General features: G+C 41.5%; 1 protein-coding gene across 2 annotated transcripts in view; it reads left to right on the plus strand.

Moving 5' to 3' along the window:
* Window positions 1-22901, plus strand: part of LOC102796520 (vesicle-fusing ATPase) — a 66756-nt gene that overhangs the window by 36784 nt on the left and 7071 nt on the right. For both annotated transcript variants that reach the window (XM_087837301.1, XM_087837302.1), the window contains exons 2-16: window positions 2044-2129; window positions 6577-6676; window positions 6763-6802; window positions 8787-8953; window positions 9044-9154; window positions 14089-14164; window positions 14421-14576; window positions 16019-16218; window positions 16296-16461; window positions 16705-16779; window positions 20229-20416; window positions 21361-21456; window positions 21576-21732; window positions 21839-21972; window positions 22110-22256. In XM_087837301.1, the coding sequence (XP_087693427.1) occupies window positions 2044-2129; window positions 6577-6676; window positions 6763-6802; window positions 8787-8953; window positions 9044-9154; window positions 14089-14164; window positions 14421-14576; window positions 16019-16218; window positions 16296-16461; window positions 16705-16779; window positions 20229-20416; window positions 21361-21456; window positions 21576-21732; window positions 21839-21972; window positions 22110-22256 (1899 nt within the window). The remainder of the gene's footprint in view (window positions 1-2043; window positions 2130-6576; window positions 6677-6762; window positions 6803-8786; window positions 8954-9043; window positions 9155-14088; window positions 14165-14420; window positions 14577-16018; window positions 16219-16295; window positions 16462-16704; window positions 16780-20228; window positions 20417-21360; window positions 21457-21575; window positions 21733-21838; window positions 21973-22109; window positions 22257-22901) is intronic.

Genomic DNA, 22901 nt, shown 5'->3' on the forward strand with positions numbered 1-22901 from the left:
CAATGTGCAATGGAATTTCTCTATCTGCCCACTTTTGTTCAGTGTGGCAGACGTGGTTGTTCTGCAAAGGATTTCAATTTGTGTTCAAATGAGAGTGTGTCAGTGTGTTCGCTGCTGTGTCAGTGGAAAAGTGGATGAACTGAAAGAAGGGGTACTCAGAAAATTCCTCTCTTGAGTTGGGAGGTTGGTTGAGTTTTGACATGGACTGAATGTAAAGCAGCAGGACACCCTGATGATGATGAGACTGGCTGTCATGAATATTGTGAGGAAAAATGAGACAAAAAGAAAAGTGTGTGCTCATTTGTTGGTTGCAAATCAAAATTTCTCATTCTTCCACATCCTGAAGTTGTTCTACAGAATATTGGGATTTCATAACTGTAGAGGCTCGAATTCACTGTTTGAGTGAGAACTAGTTTGAGATAATTGGAGCTTTGTGAGAAGGTGTGTTGTCCAGCTGGAAGCATCCATCAGAAAATGGGTATACTGAAGTCAGAAAGAAATTGACATGGTCAGCAACAACACTCAGGTAGGCTGTGACATTTAAATGATGTCTGTGGTGAAATGTGAGAAGTCAGATGCATTGCAACGTAAGAAAACACCAGCTATCTCTTCCTACGAAGATGGTCATTTGTGGTCCAACAGCTCCCTATACTCTGTCTCCTCCTCACTCCCGTCAGCCAAGAAGATGAAAATGAAGCTGCAGTTTACACAGGCTCACAACTGGACAACAGAAAATGATCTGATGAGTCTCGATTTCTGCTGTTATGTTCAGATGGGGAATTCAGAAACATGTAAACATGTGAATACAAGGATCCATCCATCCTGGTTTGCACCAACAGTTCAGGCTGTAATGATGTGGGGGCTTCGGGCCCCTTAGGACCAAATAAGCATCAGTTAAACACTACAGTCTACCCGAGTATTGTTGCTGACCATGTCCACCCCTTTATGAAAAGAGTGGACCCATCGTCTTCCAGCAGGATAATGTCCCACGTCACAAAGCTCAAATCATCTGAGAATGTTGTTGTTGAACATGTCAATGAGTTTACTGCACCGAAATCTCCAACACGTTCTCACTCCCAAAGCGTAACATTTTACGCTAGGTGACAAATCGTCAACATATTACGTTTTCGGCTACCCACCACGTTCCTAAATGACGACCTCGGAAAAATGAGGAAATATGAGAACTGTATGGACTCGATCTACACATGTTCGTTCTTTTTCTTCAAATCGCTTAGAAACACGCTATTTAACATAATTAAAGTCCTGGTTAACGTCAGGAAAAAGGTTATGGTTAGGGCTAGGGATAAGGTTAGGTTTAGGGCTGGAATACAGGGCTGGAACGTCTATTACCGCGGGAGCGTCATTGCACTGGATTTCAGCCATAACCCGCCGCGTACCATAAGAACGCCGAAGGTCTCCTTTCGCGTTCCTCAGGAACACCGCGGGACGTGACAAAACGTCGGCATGTTACGCCTCGTGAGTGAGAACGGTCTGAAATCTCTGAGGGACGTTTGCATTTGTGCCATGAAGAATTAAGGTAGTTCTGAAGGCAAAGGGGGTGTCCGACCTGGTGTTAGCACGGCGTCTCAGCAGCTGGATAGTGTAGTGGTAAGACTACACACCTTTTGGAGTGGCAATCACATGTTCAATCCCCACCTGGTATCCAGTAAGGGTCCTGGCTAAAAAAACCAAGCCCTGGAATGGCGCAGCTATGTCTTCAGCTTGGACACAAGCATTTCACTACATGTTGTACTCTGTATGATTGTGTACGTGACAAATAAAGTTTGTTTGTGTATCTAATAGTATCTCAGGTTGGACCACCTCGTTTCTAACAGGTGCAATGCATCTACTTGAGCTAACATGTCAGTAATGTTACAACTGAATATAAAAATATAAAAATAAGGAAATTCCTACAACAATCCCATGTTAAAAGAATATAAAAAAGTGTACTGGAATAAAATGTGTGTGGTCATTCCCAGTATCTCTCAAACAATTATGTTTCTTAGCGTCTCTGTCCTTCCTCTGCTGTCTTTCTCTCTGCAGACCATGCAAGCGGGTCGATGCCCGACAGACGAGCTGTCGCTGACTAACTGTGCCGTGGTGAGTGAGAAGGATCTGCAGTCAGGACAGTGAGTACTTCCTATTACCTAATCACCGTCGCATTTATCAATCTGAGCACACACCCGGGCATCTCTCCAATCAGTTATCCAAATACCCACCTGACCGCCCACCTTATCAGCCATTATTCATCCTGGAAACGACAGTCAGGGATCTGATGGAGTGACTTGCAGTGGATGATTATCATTTCACTTTATTATGGAACAATGATAAGTAAAGATGCAGGAATCTGATGAAAATCTGCACTCAGGTCAAACTGAAGATTCTGTTGTCTGCCATGGGGCACGAGGTGGGTCACATCCTGTACAGGTTCACTTTAGGGCCATCCTGGAGCTTCTGAGGTTATCATAGGTGTGAATTCTAACCCTGTGATGACTCAGAACTCTGTTAAAATCTACACATCTAATACACGGTTCATTGTGTTGCTTTTAAAAAGGGTCAAATCTGATGTGATCCTCAATCCATCCATCCATCCGCTTCCCCCTATCCTTTTTCAGGGTCGCTGGGGGCCGGAGCCTATCCCAGTTGTCTTAGGGCGAGAGGCAGGCTACACCCTGGACAGGTCGCCAGTCTGTCACAGGGCTTCATAAGTAAAACAATGAAGAATCTGTAGTACACGAAAGACTCTTCCCATTTGTTGGTTGTGTCTGGTGAACCAATAAGGCTGCTCTATCAAGAGATACCTAAAAGTGTGAGAACATGGAAGGTAAAGGCCTAGGGCGCTGGAGCTGGTGATGCTCCCTGATTTATGGTCCCCACTCCAAGTTGAGTGAGTGAGTGATATGCTTTATTGATTAGCATTCAAATATCTCAGTGAAGACAGAACAAAGATCTACCACAAAGCAAGAAAGCATGAGACAAGGCTAATCAAAAGGTATTGGCTGAAGCATTTGCTTATTATGCCCTTTTAACAAAAGATCTTTTTGCATACAGCTCCTGTACACAGGGCTCGAAGCAAATAATAAAACAAAGCAAAAACAAGTTCTTCACTGTCGATGATTGTTGACCACGTGATGAAACCAGGGGAGGTTTTCTTTGTATTTTGGGGTTTGTAATTATTGTCAGTGAAATCCACAACAGTGGGAATGTCGAGTGTCAAACACAGCAGATACAGCTGCATTGTTTCGTGCGTAATTTTGTCTCTCATTGTCACACTCACCTCAGTCTTGTTGGGTGGCATTGTGGCATTCTTCACAGTCCTCTTTATATTCCTTTTTTGTGTGTGTTTGCATCATTTTGCACTTGACACACAGTTTTGTAACAGTGGGGAATCTAATTCGTTTTTGCACTTCTTGATAAGCATTTCGACCCTTCGCCTGTCATGTGATTCTTGCTGCATTTGGCATTTTAAAGTGAGAGACAGCAGATCAGTTCAGCAGAAGCAATAAATTAAAAAAAAGAAAATGAAAGAAAAAAAATCACAAACCACATACAAATAAGCCAGTGAATCATACTATGCTTTTTGACATATATAGTGGGATGCAAACGTTTGGGCAGCCTTGTTCATAGTCATTATTTTCCTGTATAAATCGTTGGTTGTTACAATAAAAAATGTCAGTTAAACATGGTAAATGGCCTGCATTTGTATAGCGCTTTACTAGTCCCTAAGGACCCCAAAGCACTTTACACATCCAGTCATCCACCCATTCACACACTGGTGATGGCAGCTACATTGTAGCCACAGTCACCCTGGGGCGCACTGACAGAGGCGAGGCTGCTGGACACTGCCGCCACCGGGTCCTCTGACCACCACCAGTAAGGACACAAGGACACAACGACTGAGACTGTCCAAGCCGGGGCTTGAACCGGCAACCTTCCGATTACAAGACGAACTCCCAACTCTTGAGCCACGATCGCCCCTAATATAAAAGATATCATATAGGACAGCGGTCTCCAACCCCCGGGCCTCGGACCGGTACCGGTCCGTGAGTCGTTTGGTACCGGGCCGCGAGAGTTGAGGCTCAGGTGTGAAATGTATAGTTTTCAGGGTTTTTATTGGTTTTCAGCGTTATTTTGTTATCGTTTTTATTGTTTACTCGGTTTTCCTGGGTCTTTTCACGTGTGTTATGAATAAATCTTATTTTTTTCGGTACCGGTACTAGTTTTATTTTGTTGTATTTATCCGCGACACATTAATGCACCTGCACCTGTCCGTGAAAATATTGTCGGGCATAAACCGGTCCGTGGCGCAAAAAAGGTTGGAGACCGCTGACATAGGAGACACACACAGTGATATTTAAGAAGTGAAATGAAGTTTATTGGATTTACAGAAGGTGTGCGATAATTGTTTAAACAAAATCAGGCAGGTGCATAAATTTGGGCTCCACAAAAAAAGAAATGAAATCAATATTTAGTAGATCTGCCTTTTGCTGAAATTACAGCCTCTAAACGCTTCCTGTAGATTCCAGTGAGAGTCTGGATTGTGGTTGAAGGTATTTTGGACCATTCCTCTTTACAGATCATCATTCAGGTTTGATGGCTTCTGAGCATGGACAGCTCTCTTTTACTCACACCACAGATCTTCAATAATATTCAGGTCTGGACTGAGATGGCCGTTCCAGAACGTTGTACTTGTTCCTCTGCATGAATGTCTTAGTGGATTTTGAGCAGTGTTTCAGGTCGTTGTCTTGTTGAAAGATCCAGCCCCGGCACAGCTTCAGCTTTGTCACTGATTCCTGGACTTGGTCTCCAGAATCTGCTGATTCTGAGTGGAATCCATGTTTCCCTCAACTTTGACAAGATTCCCAGTCCCTGCACTGGCCACACAGCCCCACAGCTGATGGAACCAGCACCATATTTTACTGTAGGTAGCAGGTGTTTTTCTTTTTCCTCCATGCATTACGCCCCTTGTTATGCCCAAATAACTTTTCATTTCATCAGCCCACAGCACCTTATTCCAGAATGAAGCTGGCTTGTCCAAATGTGCTTTAGCATACCTCAAGCAGCTCTGTTTGTGCTGTGGGCGGAGAAAAGGCTTCCTCTGCATCACTCTCGCATACAGCATCTCCTTCTGTAAAGTGCACCGAATGGTTGAACAATGCACAGTGACTCCATCTGCTGCAAGATGATGTTGTAGGTCCTTGGTGCTGGTTTGTGGGTCGACTCTGACTGTTCTCACCATTCGTCGCTTCTGTCTATCCGAGATTTTTCTTGGTCTGCCACTTCGAGCCTTAACTTGAACTGAGCCTGTGGTCTTCCATTGTCTCAATATGTTCCTAACTGTGGAAACAGATGGCTATATCCTTCCCCTAAACCATGATGTCAACAATCTTTGTCTTCAGGTCATTTGAGAGTTGTTTTGAGACCCCCATGTTGCTACTCTTCAGAGAAAATTAAAAGAGGAGGGAAACTTACAATTGACCCCCTTAAATACTCTTTCTCATTACTGGATTCACCTGTGTATGTAGGTCAGGGGTCACTGAGCTTACCAAGCCAATTTGAGTTCCAGTAATCAGTCCTAAAGGTTTTGGAATCAATAAAATGACAACAGTGCCCAAATTTATGCACCTGCCTGATGTTGTTTAAACAATCATCGCACACTTTCTGTAAATCCAATAAACTTCATTTCACTTCTCAAATATCACTGTGTGTGTCTCCTATACGATATATTTAACTGACATTTTTTATTGTAACAACCAACGATTTATACAGGAAAATAATGACTATTAACAAGGTTGCCCAAACTTTTGCATCCCACTGTACAATAGTTGCATATTTCAGCATCTGCAACCTTTATTTATTTACAATACACGAGAGAAAAGCGCTTGGCTGGTTTAGACTGAGAGGGCAGATTGCTCTTAGCGATAGACGGTGTAAAGGGATGCAATGTGTCAGCCAGTAGTCACCGTAATAGAGGCTTGCTTGTATAAGTGAGCACCAAGGGCACAGGAGAGGGTTGACTGAAGGTGAGCAGACTGAGGTTTGAAGGAGGTAAGTAGATATCCTGCAGTGGCTCGGTTTTTCCAGAGGGCAGGTGAAGAAAGAATTAACTTGAAGGTGAGAAGTCCAAGAACCATTAGGAAGATCAACTGGGAATAAAAAGGATTAAGTCACACTGAGGTTGGTTAAGTTATCCCTGTAGTGGAGACAATGATCTTGTAGAGAACTGCTGCCACAGCCACTACTTAAATATCTGGTAGTGATAAAGGAGAACGACAAACAGGAGTGCGGGAGCAAGCACTGGAAATACAGCTCTGCCCACAGTTCTACCTGCTGCAAGAGAAAGAGACGCTCCAACCTGCCCACAGTCCCAACAGCACCGTTTAATGTCTGACTGTTAACAAGTTCATGTGAGGTGGCAGAGCTGGGATCCTCCAGGCTTGGAGGCCATGGGCTCCATCTCAGAGTTGCTATCTCAAAAAATCTAAATAAACTTAAAGACACCTTCAGCTTCAGCTTGAGCAATAACTATAAACATGTAATGTAAGATAAAAGTTGTAATCCAATCTCTCTCCACAGACATGTGAGTGTGAAGACCACACCCAACCACAAGTATGTGTTTACAGTCAAGACCCACCACACTGTGTCTGCAGGAAGCATCGCCTTCAGCCTGCCACAGGTACACTCATGCAAAAACTCACAGACCTGTTAAGTACGTGTTAGCCACATGCTCAGGCTTTTCTTCTTTGTTTTTCTCTCCTGTAGAGGAAATGGGCCGGTCTCTCCATAGGTCAGGAGGTGGAAGGTATGAAATGCGCTTCTCTGATTGCTGATGTTGATGTTTAAGCATACAGACTCAAAACCTCTGTAGTTACTGTTGTCAAGCTTTCAGCTGCTGCATACAGATGCACTCGTAAATTAAGACTTTTCAAGACAAACAGGCAGCGAGTCATTAATGTAAAACTCATTTATTCAAATATAATATGTTAGGCACTAAGATTACATATTGCATTTTCAAATGAACTACGTTGGTTTTGCAGACTTTTCTCGGGTAATGTAAGTAATCTCAGGCACATCCAATAAAGTGCAGGACAGGGTGGTGTCTGCACTGCTGTATTTTATGCTGAAATTAGAAGCATGTGTTGTTAAACGTCCTTTTTTTAAAAGCTCCTTGAGCTCCCAGAGCTAATAACGTTAGCGTAATAGCAGTTGTCCTATTAGATTGTTACAGATATTCTTGCATTTATTATTATTATTATGTAGTTCTAGAAATCACTGAGGCAGTTATATAGTAGCATTAGCCTGTTAGCTTGTTAAAGATAAACAGTTAAGAACTGTGACACGTGTTGAAAAAATAAATGAAAAACTTTCATTAACTTCTTGTGGTTTGTTCCCATATTTGAGAATTTTAAGACAAATACATTTTTAAATCTTTGCTTTAATTTCTTGTGCAGGCCACTTTGGCTTTAATGCCTAAGTAGGGGTGGGTATCGTTTAGGTTTTATCCGATACCGGTGCCAAACTGGTACTTTTGAAACGGTGCCGGTGCTTAAACGGTGCTCAAACCGGTGCTTAAAGAATGGAGAACACAAAATTGGTCCAAAAACCTCTCATGTTCAGCTGTTTTTTTGTAAAAAGATAACAATGTTAGCCTTTTCTGCAGCTATGGGGCATATATGGTATCACTCTTGGCTGGAAGCAGCTTAAACAATGGAAAAAACACAAATTTTGTCCAAAAACCTCTCATGTTTAACTGTTTTCCACTTTTTCTTTGGTCATTTTAGTCTTTTTGTCCAGGGTGAAGGGAGTATCTGCCATCAAACAAGAAGACAGCCGCATGTAGCTATGATGGTGTTTGCTAGTTCACCTTACATGCATTAATGTAATAACGTGGTTAGCCTACTCAACGTAAATTACACACGAAAAACATTAAGCTACTCACACAGAGAAGAACGGCTACTGCTGCATCATCATCCTCATCATTTCTGCTACACTGGCAGGGCTAGGGGCCAGGACTCTCCTCTTCGGGTTTTTGGGGGATGTTGCTAAACTCCGGGTCGATAACAGGCACCACACCCGCAGTAGATGTGCTCGGTGTGAGGTCTCGCAGCAAGCTATCAAATACGGCGCATTTCTCGGCTTTTAAAAAAACCGCTATGCGTCTCCAGGTGTTTCATCAGATTCGAGGTGTTACCTCCTTTGACAGTATCACAGTATCAGCTTAAAGCACTTGTTGCAGCTGCTGAGTTTGCATCTTTTGCTGTGAAGTACAGCCAGACTTTTGACCGCTTCGCCTTGGGCATTTTTAATCTGTAGCTCTGCTCTAAAAGAACGTACGTACCTGGACCCGCCTACTATCCTCAGAAATGTAAAATGATTGGCTAGAATCTAAAGTGTATCACAGCTCAGGAAAAAAAAGCACCGAAATGTGCGCTGCTTTTCGGTCTGGTTACTACCGTTTATGTCAGAACCGGTGCCATCATGGCACCGGATACCGGTACCCATCCCTATGCCTAAGCATGTAGCTTAATTGCTACAGTTAAAATTGGACAGTTTACCTTTAGGATGGAGCAAACTATTAATAATGTCAAATACTGCAAATTGTTCCTATTTAAAAAATCTATTAGAATCTCTTCTGTAATGGTTTATTATTAGTTGTTCATTTATATCCTCATGTGTTACATACATCTGATGTGTTGCCAGTGGCAGCTTTTACTTTGTTATAAAAATCCAAAGCAGATTTTGACTCATTAATATGATAGTAATTGTAGCCTTGTTTGTCCAATCAGTGTCCAACTACAATTTTGACAAGACCAAGCAGTGCATCGGCGCCATGACAATCGAAATCGACTTCCTGCAGAAGAAGAGTACCGACTCCTCTCCCTACGACTCAGACAAGATGGCCGCCGAGTTCATCCAGCAGTTCAACAACCAGGCCTTCTCTGTCACCCAGCAGGTTTTTATTTCCATGCCTCAAAGTGTCAGACTCACACACATATCAATATTCAGAGGCATTACATTTGACTTTTGCTTTTCTGTCTTTCAGCTCGTGTTTAGTTTCTGTGACAAGCTGTTTGGCTTGGTGGTAAAGGATATTGAGGCCATGGATGCCAGCATTCTCAAAGGAGAACCAGCGTCTGGAAAGAAACAGCAAAAGGTACTGAGTCACAATAACAAGATCAGCCAAATTATCTCAGGGAAAGTAAAGTAAATCAGGGTTTTGATGTAGCGGCTCTGAGTTATACAGCTTGGAAATTGCTTATTGGTAAAAACAGGAACTGAGCAGTAACAGCCTGGTTGTTACTGGAAGTGCCTGCAGTTAGGGCTCGTTTAGCGGGGACGGGAGTCTGGATGTGAGTCACCTGCGGGACTTTGTTGTTTGTACTGGACTAACACATTACGCTTTCATAATTAAACTCCAGGGAGGAAGCTTGAAATTGATTTGCATTTGAGAAACGAAGCCCTGCTCATAATATTACCTCCTCCTCTACAAAGGAGGTTATGTTTTTGGAATGATGATTTTTTTACGTACTTTTATCTTAATACAGTGTGCACAAATATAGTTAGACAAATTGAATAGAATAATTGAATTGTGCAGAGACTGAAAGCATGAAGAAGTGCAAAGTTTGTTGTTTTAATCAAAAATCTGTGTTGTTTGCAAATTATGCAAAAAAAATCCCTTTTAACTTTATTTCCAAGAAAGATGGGACTTCATCTCGTCAAGCTGTAGTCAAACCCCGCAGTGACAGCGCTGCGAGAGTTTATGGATGAGGTGTCTAAATGAATTGTTGAGTTTCCTTTGTAAACACGTTAGAGAGAATGTTGCACCTCAAAGCTGTATTTCACATATAAAGAGTGTTGATTCACTGTGTTCACTGAGGCCATCACAATCTTCCTGGTCTTGTATTACTACTGCAAAACGAGTCAAAGGTTGAATAACTGTCACAAGCTGCCAGGCTTACACCAAAACGTTCTGAAAAAGCTAAAAGCTAAGAAGTAACAACTTGAGCTGGAAACTGTAACAGCTATTTAGGGATATAAATTCAATTCAATTCAATTTTATTTATATAGCGCCAAATCACAACAAAAGTCGCCTCAAGGTGCTTCATAGATACAGAGAAAAACCCAACAATCATATGACCCCCTATGAGCAAGCACTTTGGCGACAGTGGGAAGGAAAAACTCCCTTTTAACAGGAAGAAACCTCCGGCAGAACCAGGCTCAGGGAGGGGCGGGGCCATCTGCTGCGACCGGTTGGGGTGAGAGAAGGAAGACAGGATAAAGACATGCTGTGGAAGAGAGACAGAGATTAATAACAGATATGATTCAATGCAGAGAGGTCTGTTAATACATAGTGAGTGAGAAAGGTGACTGGAAAGGAAAAACTCAATGCATCATGGGAATCCCCGGCAGCCTACGTCTATTGCAGCATAACTAAGGGAGGATTCAGGGTCACCTGGTCCAGCCCTAACTATATGCTTTAGCAAAAAGGAAAGTTTTAAGCCTAATCTTAAAAGTAGAGATAGTGTCTGTCTCCTGAATCCAAACTGGAAGCTGGTTCCACAGAAGATATAAAGGATATAAAGATTTGCATGATATTCCAAACCCTCCATGAAATGAAAGAGGATCTCACTGAGAGAAAACAAAGTGCTAAACAAAGCTTTAAAATGAAAGTGTTTCTGCAGAACAGCAGTTATTGAATTAAATGTAGTGCATTTAAATTCTTTTACTTTTTTTTTCTAGACTTTTTGGTTTGAAAATGTTTTAAACTACAAGTCACATTCACCTGTTCACACTCGTGACACACTGGGACAATATTGGGTCGACCTTTTCCCCAACAACACTCTGACCCACTGCACCTACTGCCCCAAGATAGTGACTGAAGTATATGCAAAGCCAAACAACTCACCCAGATTCTTGTGGCGATCACAAGTGTGTGTTAGAAAAGTAGAAGATGCTGCAGCTCTGGTGTCATATCCTCTCCTGTTTATAGTGTGCAGACCTTTTCCCTGCAATGTGCACAAGACAGTGTGGACTGAATAAATAGAAAAGCATCTTCCTAAATAAGTAGTGGATGAAGGGGAGGAACTGAAACTTGCACACAATCATTGTGTGGTAACAATGATTTCAAGTTAAACACCTTGCTCAGTAAAAGCAGAACCATTAACCTTTCAGTACCTAAAGAGACGATAATAAAGAAGAACAAGTATCTGGACTGACCTGTTGAAAGATCTCCAGCCATACAATGTTCTACTGAAACAAACCTGTTTCATTTTAAATTCAATTTAAGAGACAAAACTCTCGCCAGGAGAGTTCACTTTTGATGTGAGCTCATTATTCATCGTCATCCACATTAAAGCTAATCCCCCACAAACTAACTTGAATGAGGCTTGGATGGGACACAAAGATCCTTGAAGAGTTAAGCAATTAATAAACTCAAACCTGTGATCATTCCCAAATTGGAACTTACCGCTGCCATAGTAGCTCCGCTCATAGACCAGGTGACTGAGGAAGAAAATGTTGTTATTTGGAAATACAAAAAAAATTAAAAAAATGAGACATGGTCATTCCCGACCTCTGTCACCAACAGGGTTTTTGTAAAGAGAATTGGGAATAAAGGGATGGAGGCAAAGTAAAACATGAATCCAGCTGATTCTGTATCACGTCTCCATGTCTTTGAGATAAAGTGTAGCTACAGGTGCTGGAGAGTCAAAGATAAAGATTTCACTCTGACAGGAAACAATTAGATATGAAGATATATTGTAATAAATGTTACCACAATGACTCTGAAAGAATGCACCAGTGCAAGCAAGAAGCTGCTGATGACACAAGAGAGCTGCTGTATGGCTTCTACCTTTAGCACATTTACTACATGTGTTTTTGGAAAGTACATCTTTTAAAAGCAAAAGCAAATCTAGAACAAAGTTGTTTTGATGGTGCCCGAAGGTAAAACTACATGTAATCACTGGGGCAGGTTTGTGGGAACCTGCACAACAACCACAGAATTCCTAGCAAGTTCAAAAATGAAACTAATAAAGTTCCCCATGATCTGAACTGTTAACGTTGTTCTATGTTACTGATAGGCTATGGTCGCTAAGCTAAGCCTGTTAGCTAACGCTTGCGCTGGTACACAAAGCAGGTACATGAATTTACCTCATGGTTAGACCAGGGGTCACAACCTTTAACACCCAAAGAGCCATTTGGAGCCGGTTTCCACGCAAAAGAAAACACTGAGAGCTGCAAATACTTTCTGACATCTAAAATGAAGATAACACTGTTATTGTTTTTTACTTTCATGCTTTGTGTGAACAACTAAGGTGTGCTGCTTATGAAATCCTTGAAGTGCTACAGAGAAAATTTTATTTATGCAATTAACACATTTTGAACTCTTAAAGAAATATAACAAAAGGAAGGAAAGCTGAACTAAAATGATCCAGCAAATAAAAACTGTTATATCGCCTTTGGGCTGTTGGAGCTTTGACCTGACTTTTAAAAAGTAATTGGAAAAAGCACTATGCTGCTAAAAAATGAAAAATAGATATTTGCAAAATTCTGCCTAAATATGTATTTTAGCTGGTTAATGTGTGTGGCGGGGCGTGGTCTGCAGCACCGCTGCAGGGGAGGCGATGCACCTGAGCGGCACCCACAATCACGCCTCGCCGCCTTAACGTCTGTGCTCTCTGCTGTTGTGTTGGTGTGTGTCGGGCTGTGAGCTGCAAAGCTACAGCCGGCTGTGTGCGTACAGCAACCGTGTGTGAAAAGTGGTCAATAAAGAGATGCTGAAAAGCGTGTTCATGGAAACATCGTCGGGTCTGCTGTGATATGTTTACAATGGGACTCATGGTCCCGAACCTCTGCGCACAGCGTCTTCAGATCGGGGCTGTACGAAGCCACTTTCATCTTTACGCAGGACTGTGAGCTGTCGTCTGTGAGGCGTGAGCGTGTTTGTTTTTAACATAGTTCACGGTGGAGAACAGCTGCTCACATAATGTGGATCCGAAGATCCATAATTGGCCTACCTGGGGCTGAAAGTCTCCATAAATGCACGGCGTTTCAGTGGGTATACCTGCTTCCACGAGTGTGACGCTTATTTTGAGCGATGAAAAAAATAATAGAATATAATTTTATTTTTATATTTCAATATCACAATAATCTTCCAATGTAGAACTACAAGTTAAAAAGAACTAACATAAATAAAATACACTTGCCGACCCCTGGGTTAGACCTTTATCAAGCATGTGACTCAACATAACAAAGAATAAGGACTTTTTTCTTTGACTTTGGCTTCCTGTTTGGATTCATGTGAGGCGTAATCCACTTACTGTTTGTAGCATCTCTTTTATGTGCTGTAATTGCTGTATTTATCTGCCTGTATCTGTGCTTTTACGCTCTTATGTTGTCTCCACCGGATATCACAGAATGCTGACATCCAGGAGATCTCTCCCAGCTAATGCTTTAATGGGAGGAGACGCAGGGATGTATTATCAGAAAATGTAAAAGATAAGTGGAAGAAGAGTGATCTCTGGGTAATGGATGGCAATTTGTGTCAATAATCACCACAGATTTGAGAAGTAAATAAATACAACACATTAAGATTTTATCCTGGCAGATGTCCTAATACCTATCAAAATATAGCTTTTTAAACTTGTGAGCTCTGCATTGGCATCAGTAACAGCCCCAGCCCTAACGTCCAACTGTAACCCTAAAACCCCTAAAAATCAATCAACTTAGACCTCAGACATATAAGCCACATGTTTTATAGGCAAAATTGTTTCAAAACAGTGGACATTAACCCAACCCCAACTCTAGAGGAGTCAACAATGACCTGTTGGGTTTAAATGTTAAGCTAATAGGTAGGGTGGGGGTTACATTCACATTTATCTTTCTCAGTTCTCACCTACGTGGCATACCCCAGTGAAAAACATTTTATAGAAGAACTAAATGGCTAAAATTTAGTGGCAGCAACTGATTTGCAGCAACTTCTAGTACTTCTAGCAACATGTTCTAGTTTGTGAAACCATGATTATTTAGCATGTGACTAAAATACAAGCGAATCCTTATGCTATTGACCCTAACTCTCATCTCTGACAGATCGACGTCGGTCTGATGGTGGGCAACAGCCAGGTGATCTTTGAGAAGGCTGAGAATTCATCCCTCACACTAGTCGGTACGTTGTGTCTTGTAGTCTGCTCATAGCAAGCATGAACAAAAAAAAACGCTTTGCAAACACAGGCAAATTCAAGCTGTACTAACAATTCATGTCGGCATAAATACAAGTGCTCCACAAGATGGCAGCAAGAACACATTCTCAGAAAAAAGCATTTTCTATCCAGCACCTCTGCCCACAAGAAAAGCTTCAATGCTTTTTTCCCTCACTGACTTTTCCTCATATCTGAGAATCGTTCCCCTTTATGTTTTAACAGGCAAGGCAAAGACCAAGGAGGCACGACAGACAATCATCAACCCAGACTGGAACTTTGAAAAGATGGGAATTGGTGGTCTGGACAAGGAATTCTCAGACATTTTCCGCAGAGCCTTTGCCTCCCGAGTCTTTCCCCCTGACATTGTGGAGCAGATGGGTGAGGAACCATTCTCTCATTTGTACTAAGCTACAGTGATTGTCTTTCTTGGAGTATTTCTTGCATCTTAACCTCTGTTCCCCATCCCTTAATGGGCTGATGGTGAGAAAATGTATGTTTCTTTTTTTAAATGTTTATTTATAAGATTTTAAGTTCAAAGTTACATAACGTCACACCAGACAAAGGACATAAGATTCAAAAACAATAACATTTAAGCACAGAAAAAAAAGAAAAAACAGAAACCAAACACAACAAAAAAAGACCCCAAACAGGAAAACAGGAAAGAAAAGGAAAAAAATAAAAACAAAATAAATAAATAAATAAAAATACACCAGTTAGCCAGTACAAATCAAAAGTTCAAAAGAGACACCAATGTCCAAAAAAGATGATCTTCTGTGTGAGTTTAGACAGAGCAACAGAGAGTTCACCAAGACCGGAAGATGTGGGAAACATGTCCAGGAAGGAATCAGGGTCCGGCAGAAGTGCAGTTTCACACAAACACAAAGTGCAGTCAAATAGGTTAAAGTTTATGTTAAATTCCCATTAATATGATTGAGAAAACCTCTTCAATATACAAACAAGCAATCATCTCACGTAGCCAAACCCTGAACAATGGAGAAGATGGTGATTTCCAGGCTCTAAGAATAAGTCTTTTAGCTACAATCATGCCAAACATTAAGGCTTTCTGAAGAGGACGTCTGAGTGCCAATGAGGTTAGGGAGCAGCCTAGCACTGCAAGTACACCATCCGGCTCTAATTTTAAGTCATAAATCTGGTTATACATATTAAATATCTCTGCCCAGAAACTCCTGAGTGTGGGGCAAGACCAGAAAAGGTGACCAAGGGTTCCATCCATTGCTTTGCATCTGTCACACAAAGACGAAATAGACGGAAAAATGCTGCATAGCTTTGTTTTAGAAAAATGCAAACGATGAAGGACCTTGAACTGTATAAGTTGTAGTCTGGCATTAACAGAGCATTCAGAAAATGTATGTTTCTATTGTTTTTGCAAGACCTAAAAAATGCAACATAAGCAGCTTGTGACTTGTTATGGATCAAACATTGCTGGGAAAACCTCAGCATGTTGTATGTACTGTGTGTATTCCCCATGCTAATAAAAAATAATATATACTGCAATAACAGAGTGAAAGAACAAAGCCACAGAGCCTGTACCATACCCTTTATTTTATTCATGATACACACAGAAAATAAGCATTTATATTGATTTTACAGCCCATTTTATGAATCGTCTCCTCCCTGTGGCACTGAACACATTGGACAACTTCATAGCTTGTCTGGCATCATCTGACATCTTCAGGGTCATTCCCCTTGTCTTTCCTGCCCCATCTCTTTCTTTTTTTTTACGTCTGCCTTTTCTTCTTCCCTTCTTCTTCCTCTCTGCCTCTGTCCCTTCATCATGCCGTCAACTTTCCTTCTTCCAGGCTGCAAGCATGTGAAGGGCATCTTGCTGTTTGGACCACCAGGATGTGGCAAAACGCTGATGGCCAGGCAGATTGGCAAGATGCTCAACGCCCGCGAGCCAAAGGTCGTCAACGGCCCAGAGATCCTGAACAAGTACGTGGGAGAGTCTGAGGCTAACATCCGCAAACTGTTCGCCGAGGCTGAGGAGGAGCAGAAGAGGGTAAGTAATACTTTTTTTCTGTACTTGTATTAAGCTAAAAATAAATACACAACTTACAAAGTTATTCGGACTTTCAGCTGGGCGCTAACAGTGGCCTTCACATCATTATCTTTGACGAGCTGGACGCCATCTGCAAGCAGAGAGGAACGGGCGCCAGCAGCACAGGCGTGCACGACACTGTCGTCAACCAGCTTCTGTCCAAGATTGACGGCGTGGAGCAGCTTAACAACATCTTGGTCATTGGTAAGTAGCATCAGAGGAAATGACTGAACCCATTGTTAGCTTTAAAATATATGTAATGGTCCCTTACATTCAAACACATAAGGCCTATATGAGTCAACAACAATCATTTTTTTATTTCCATGAAAGCTGGGAAAACCATTTTATCCATATTAAACAATAAATTTAGTTAATGCAGTGTAGCATCTTTAACAGCATGAATTCTTCTGGGTTCACAGTTATCTTGCCTTCGCTCCTTCTCTCCAGGTATGACCAACAGGCCTGATTTGATAGATGACGCCCTGATGAGACCCGGCAGGTTTGAGGTGAAAATGGAAATCGGTGAGATTGCATTTTCTCATTTGGGTACAAGTCTCAGGCACACGTGGAATAAAACGTGATGCAGTGTGCTCGTTTAAATGGCTATAAGGTGGGGCACCATTAATCCAAACCATTAAAATGTCAGCTAAATCCAAATAGCATCATTTGCACAGCAGAACCAGGATGATATTTTTCTGGCATAAAAAACTGGATTACATGTGGATTATTTCAGAGTTTGTGGTTTTGTGGCTGCAGTAGTGGTATTACTGTAAACCCGGGCTTATCCAATCATTGAGGTAAATGGAAAATAAGGCAACCACCTTTAAGCTTCTGAATGACACAAACACATTTTATTATACTCGGCCTCTAAGACGTCACAGTACAAAGTACATATTGTGGCAGGAAAATCAGTGTTGGAAAAAATGTTTCTTCTTTAAATAAATGTACTGTCCTGGCTTTCTCCTGATGGTATGTAGAGGCATGCCACGTTAACATAATCTTCTTTTTTTTTCCATTTAATTGAATAACATTTTGAAAATCCAACCGCAGCTCCTCTTCCACAAAACAGCGTCTTTGTTACTCTGAACAAGAACACAGTGTGCATGCCAAATGGAACAACTTTATCCAGAAAAAGTAGTCCCTGTTTCTCCTGTCTATACCTCATGGCCCTGATCCTACTAGACCCCTCTTTATAAATCTAGTTAGCATCAGACATACTACAGTTAGCAGCAGGTCCTTCGGTGAACTCGGTGTTTCCACAGATTAGATGTGTTGCCATGGTCAACTACACACTGGGTTTTGAAAAGTGTAACCACACGTGAGACTGCTTTCAGCTTGGCCTGGAGTGATGTCACATGGTCTTCCTTTCTTTCTCCCTTTAACTCAGATGTACTCTGCTGCTAATTTTTTTTCTTTTTTTTCATTGAGCAGTAGACTATGTGTGCCTTAGCATATGCTACTTCCGGTGGGGAAACTCCTGTAGGGCGCTTCGTTTCCGGTGTGATATTCGCAGCTTGTTTAAGGTGGGGTTTTCCAAAAAAAGTCAACCAAATGGACGAATCAAGCGGCGATTTACATTTCTCAAGATGTCTTGAGCATTTACCGAATATATCTGTAGATGATGTTCATCAACCTGTCGATATTTTTCCCTCACGCCTCAGAGCAAAAGAGAGAAAGGATTGAAATTTCTTGGTATTTTGTATATAGAGGTCCCTCGTTTATCGCAGGTGTTATGTTCTAAAAATAACCAGCGACAGGTGAAATCTGCGAAGTAGCCAGCTTTATTTTTTACAATTATTTTAGATGTTTTAAGACTAAAACCCATCACTACACACTTTATACACTTTTCTTAGACATGCATGAACAGTTTCACACTGTCCATTACAAAAAGTCCATTACAGAATGAAACCAAAGATCAAAACCTGTTTTCAGTCCCAAACATTTATTTGAGAAATAAACCTACAGTATATTTGTTTCTCTATAAATAATAATGACAGATTTTAGAACTAACGAATTTAACTTTAAGCTTAATTGCTTAATTTAAGCTTAATGCACCTTATAGTCCGGTGCGTGGTATGGTAAAAAAAAACAAAAAACGATAACTTCTACCTTCCTTTAGCATGTCCAGAAGTCCAACTTTTTGTGGTGGTTAGCATCTTCCTCTGCCTACCGCAGGTGCCTTCATCGACATTGTTGTGTTTGTTGGGGAGAAAACTTACAAACGTACAGTACAGCACTTCAGAGTCACACTGCTAGTGATCGATGTAGCGATTCTGTACTGTACAGGAGAGCACAACACGGCATGGAGGAGATCGACAGTGATCTACAGCCGATCGGGACGCAGAACACAATGCGCTTTAAAAAAAAAAAAAGCATGCAAAATTGCACTAAAAGAATCCGCGAAACAGCGAGGCTGCAAAAGGTGAACCGCGTTATAGCGAGGGACCACTGTAATTGTGAAGATAAGTCGTAACATACCCTTCGTGAATGCTAATATATAGAGACCCTTACCAGCAATCATTCATGTATTTTTTTTATATCCTGTGGCTTTTTTCCAGTTTGTTGACATGCTGTGTAGGTGTGTACTGATATCAACATAACAGGGAAACATCTGGCTTTGACTATTGTTCACCTGTAGTTTGAATGCTGGACATTTGCCTGTTTAAATCATAAGACCAGTCACTATACAGAGATGTGCTTCTGAATGGACGATGTGTCTTCTGCATGCAGTGATGCAGTTCTGCTTGTGTTGAGTGATGTAAACCAGCGGTCCCCAACCCCCGGGCCTCGGACCGGTACCGGTCCGTGAGTCGTTTGGTACCGGGCCACGAGAGTTGAGGCTCAGGTGTGAAATGTATAGTTTTCAGGGTTTTTATCGGTTTTCAGCATTATTTTGTTATCGTTTTTATCGTTTACTCGGTTTTCCTGGGTCTTTTCACGTGTGTTATGAATAAATCTTATTTTTTTCGGTACCGGTACTAGTTTTATTTTGCTGTATTTATTCGCGACACCTTAAAGGCCGGTCCATGAAAATATTGTCGGGCATAAACCGGTCCGTGGCGCAAAAAAGGTTGGATACCGCTGATGTAAACAAACAATCGAGCTACGTTCTTCAAACATCAAAATTGATCATTAGATTTTTTTATGACACAGCAATGGTGAGTGTTCCCACCCTCTGCTCTTTGTAACTTAACGTAATCTTTCCGTTTTCGTATTTTGGACATGATTTTGGAGTCCAACTTCGCAGCAGCAATTGACTGCAAAATAAAGCTACCGGAAATGTACAACCCTACATCCGGTCTTAAAACAGGAAGTTAGCATTTTCTCGTGCACAGGGTCTATTGCAAAATACAAATGCTCTCTGCTGCTAAAATTTGATACCAATGGATTTGGTGTGAATTGGTACTCAGTAGCCCCCGTGTAATTCAGTCAGCACCGTAAAAAGTATGAAGTTTGGGGCATAAGCTTCATTAAAGTGTCTCTAATCAGTAGCTAAAGCATTTCTGTTAGCTAGTTAATGTTAGCACATTAAGCAAGCTAGTGCCCAGAGACAGTAGCTACTGTGCTTTCACCCACTGGTTTTTGATGACCCTTTCTCAAGCAACAAAATGAGTATTGTTACTGTTGCCATCTTGGTCATACAAGAGTATGACCAAGACTTATAAAACCGACTTAATTTTTAATTCAGTATGAGTGACTGAGACCATGAACTCAGTAGGAAGGTTGTTCTCCCAAAGACTTGCAGTTCTTCTTGTAACCTCAGACATTGCTCCCTGGTGGGAGCAAATAATGCACATTTAAGGGATTTGAATGTTGGCTTCCATTTTAATACCCAGAAGCTATATCCATCTTTTATACTGTCTACGGCTAGTGCTAGTTGGAAGCTCAGCTCGAATATTTTTGAATAAAAGCCTGTATATTAATGATCTTTCCTACTCTTTTTTTTTTTAAACCCTCATTCTAATCTCTAGGTCTTCCTGATGAAAAGGGACGCGTCCAGATCCTAAACATCCACACCAACAAGATGCGAAGCTTCAACCTTCTCGCTTCCGACGTCAACGTCAAGGAACTGGCAGCGGAAACTAAGAACTACAGCGGTGCAGAGCTGGAGGGTCTGGTCAGGGCTGCGCAGTCAACCGCCATGAACCGGCACATCAAGGTCACTAGGCACTTCCTAATACACAAAGCATACATAGCGCTGTGTCAGTGTAGTGACGAAGCAGAAAAACCATCCACGTGAATAGTTTTCGTCTAAAACACAGATCAGATATCAGATTTAAACATCAGTGGCTGTAAAAACCATGGACAACAGCACCTCCCCAAAACTGAAGCTTCAGTTTTGGTGCCTGGCAGCAGTATAGGTCATAAACCCTGCCTCCTCCAAGTTAGTGGATGGCACAAATATGCTTTCTGCTAATTTAGGTAGTTATGATCATGGAGATCAACTTTCTCATTAGTTCATTTTAATTACTGATTTGCTGCTGCACGTCTCTGTTCAAGAAATGCAGTTTACTGCAAACCACAGCAACTGATACACTTTAGGGCAGGGGTGTCGAACTCCAGGCCTCGAGGGCCGGTGTCCTGCAGGTTTTAGATATCACCCTGGGTCGACACACCTGAATCAAATGATTAGTGCATTACCAGGCTTCTGGAGAACTTCAAGACATGTTGAGGAGGTAATTTAGCCATTTAAATCAGCTGTGTTGGATCAAGGACACATCTAAAACCTCCAGGACCCTCAAGGCCTAGAGTTCGACATCTCTGCTTTAGGGCATCAATGCATTGTTTATATCATCCAACGCATATATATTACTGTCTCTAAGGGAGAGCCCAGACACACTTCAGTCGAGGTTAATTTCAGTGACCTCATTCTTTCGTCTACTACCCACAGCTCAAGGCCATAGATGAGGGTAGGAGCATAGATCAACCAGTAAATCAACAGCTGTACACTAGCTCCTCTGCGTTCCTTAGTCGATTTTATGCTCACCTGAAACTTACTGACTTTTGTTTTTCGTAGATATTTCAGATTAGTAATGACAGGGGATTGAGTTGACATTGCCCCATTAATTTGTCATAATTTAAATGTGATGATTTCATCTCCAGGCTACCTCTACAGTTGAGGTGGACATGGAAAGGGCAGAGAAGCTGCAGGTCACCAGAGATGACTTCATGGGATCCCTCAACAATGACATCAAACCAGTATGTCTCTGCTGTTTTCAGAGACGATGTCATGAGCTTATGTTATGAATACAGTTTAATCCAGTGATATGAAAAAGGCAAAACAATGTTCCTAATACTTCTTCTTTAAATTTTCTAAGGCATTTGGTACCAACCAGGAGGACTACTCCAGCTACATCATGAATGGCATCATCAAATGGGGCGACCCAGTCACTCATGTTCTGGATGATGGAGAGCTGCTGGTACAGCAGACCAAGAACAGTGATCGCACACCACTTGTTGCTGTTTTACTGGAGGGTAAGAAGTCAGAAACACATCCAGCTAGTACCCCTGTGAGGAGTATTAATAGAAAAATGTCCATCCATCAGCAGCAAACTGTACCTTCCCCTTTGCATTCCAACAGGCCCACCCCACAGTGGAAAGACAGCCCTGGCAGCTAAGATTGCAGAGGACTCACAGTTCCCCTTCATTAAGATTTGCTCTCCAGACAAGATGATTGGACACTCAGAGATCTCCAAGTGCCAGGCAATCAAAAAGGTAAATGCAGCAGTGTCTTTTTGACTTTACACCAGTTCATTAAATAATCAGATGTTTACATTTAAAATTGTAGGTTTTCTTGTTGTTTCTCATGCATTAATGCCTTTCTGTCTTCACTCTTCCTCTCTTTGTTTCAGGTCTTTGATGATGCTTATAAGTCTCAGCTGAGCTGTGTTGTGGTGGATGACATTGAGCGTTTGCTGGACTATGTGCCCATCGGTCCACGTTTCTCAAATCTGGTCCTTCAAGCTCTGCTGGTGCTACTCAAGAAAGCTCCACCCAAGGTCAGAGTTCATCTGTAAACTGTATACACACTTTAATGTTGTGAACAAAGATATGTTCTATATGTATGTCTATATGTTTTAGCTCTGTGATGGATTAGCTACCATATCCTTCTGTGGATAACTTAAAACCCCCTGAGATTTCAACAAGCCCATTTTTTCCAGCAGCTTTAGTGTAAGGAGATGCAAGCCAAAATCCCCCAGAAAACCCCCCCAAATTATTTCACTAAAGCACCAAATGTGTATTATTACTATTATTAGTTTGAAAATAATAGAACAAACAAAACTACTCTTACTTGTGATTCTTGTCCACTTGTTCTAGCAAAGAAATAAGCTGTGAATCAAATGTCGCAATATTTATTTATTGCAATACTACAATATCGATATCTCTAGTTTTATAAAGAATGGAGTGACATTATCTCTATTGTCTATAGTCTTTGTGGCACCAACATGTATGTTTCCTTATACGTAGTTCTGGTCTTTCTATGATATTCTGGTGATAATAAGAAAAATATAAAGCAAATCCAATGTCAGTGAAATTAGTTACTTTCGTGCATACAGGTAGAAAAGTTCATCTGTATCTTCAGCTAGCTAGCTAATTTTCTTAGTTTAGCATAAATACTCAAAAACGGGCAGTAAAAATGAGTC

This window comes from Neolamprologus brichardi, unplaced genomic scaffold (genome assembly GCF_056152115.1).
Source record: "Neolamprologus brichardi isolate AB-2024 unplaced genomic scaffold, ASM5615211v1 NODE_ptg000031l+_length_7269946_cov_1, whole genome shotgun sequence".
Taxonomy (NCBI): Eukaryota; Metazoa; Chordata; class Actinopteri; order Cichliformes; family Cichlidae; genus Neolamprologus; species Neolamprologus brichardi.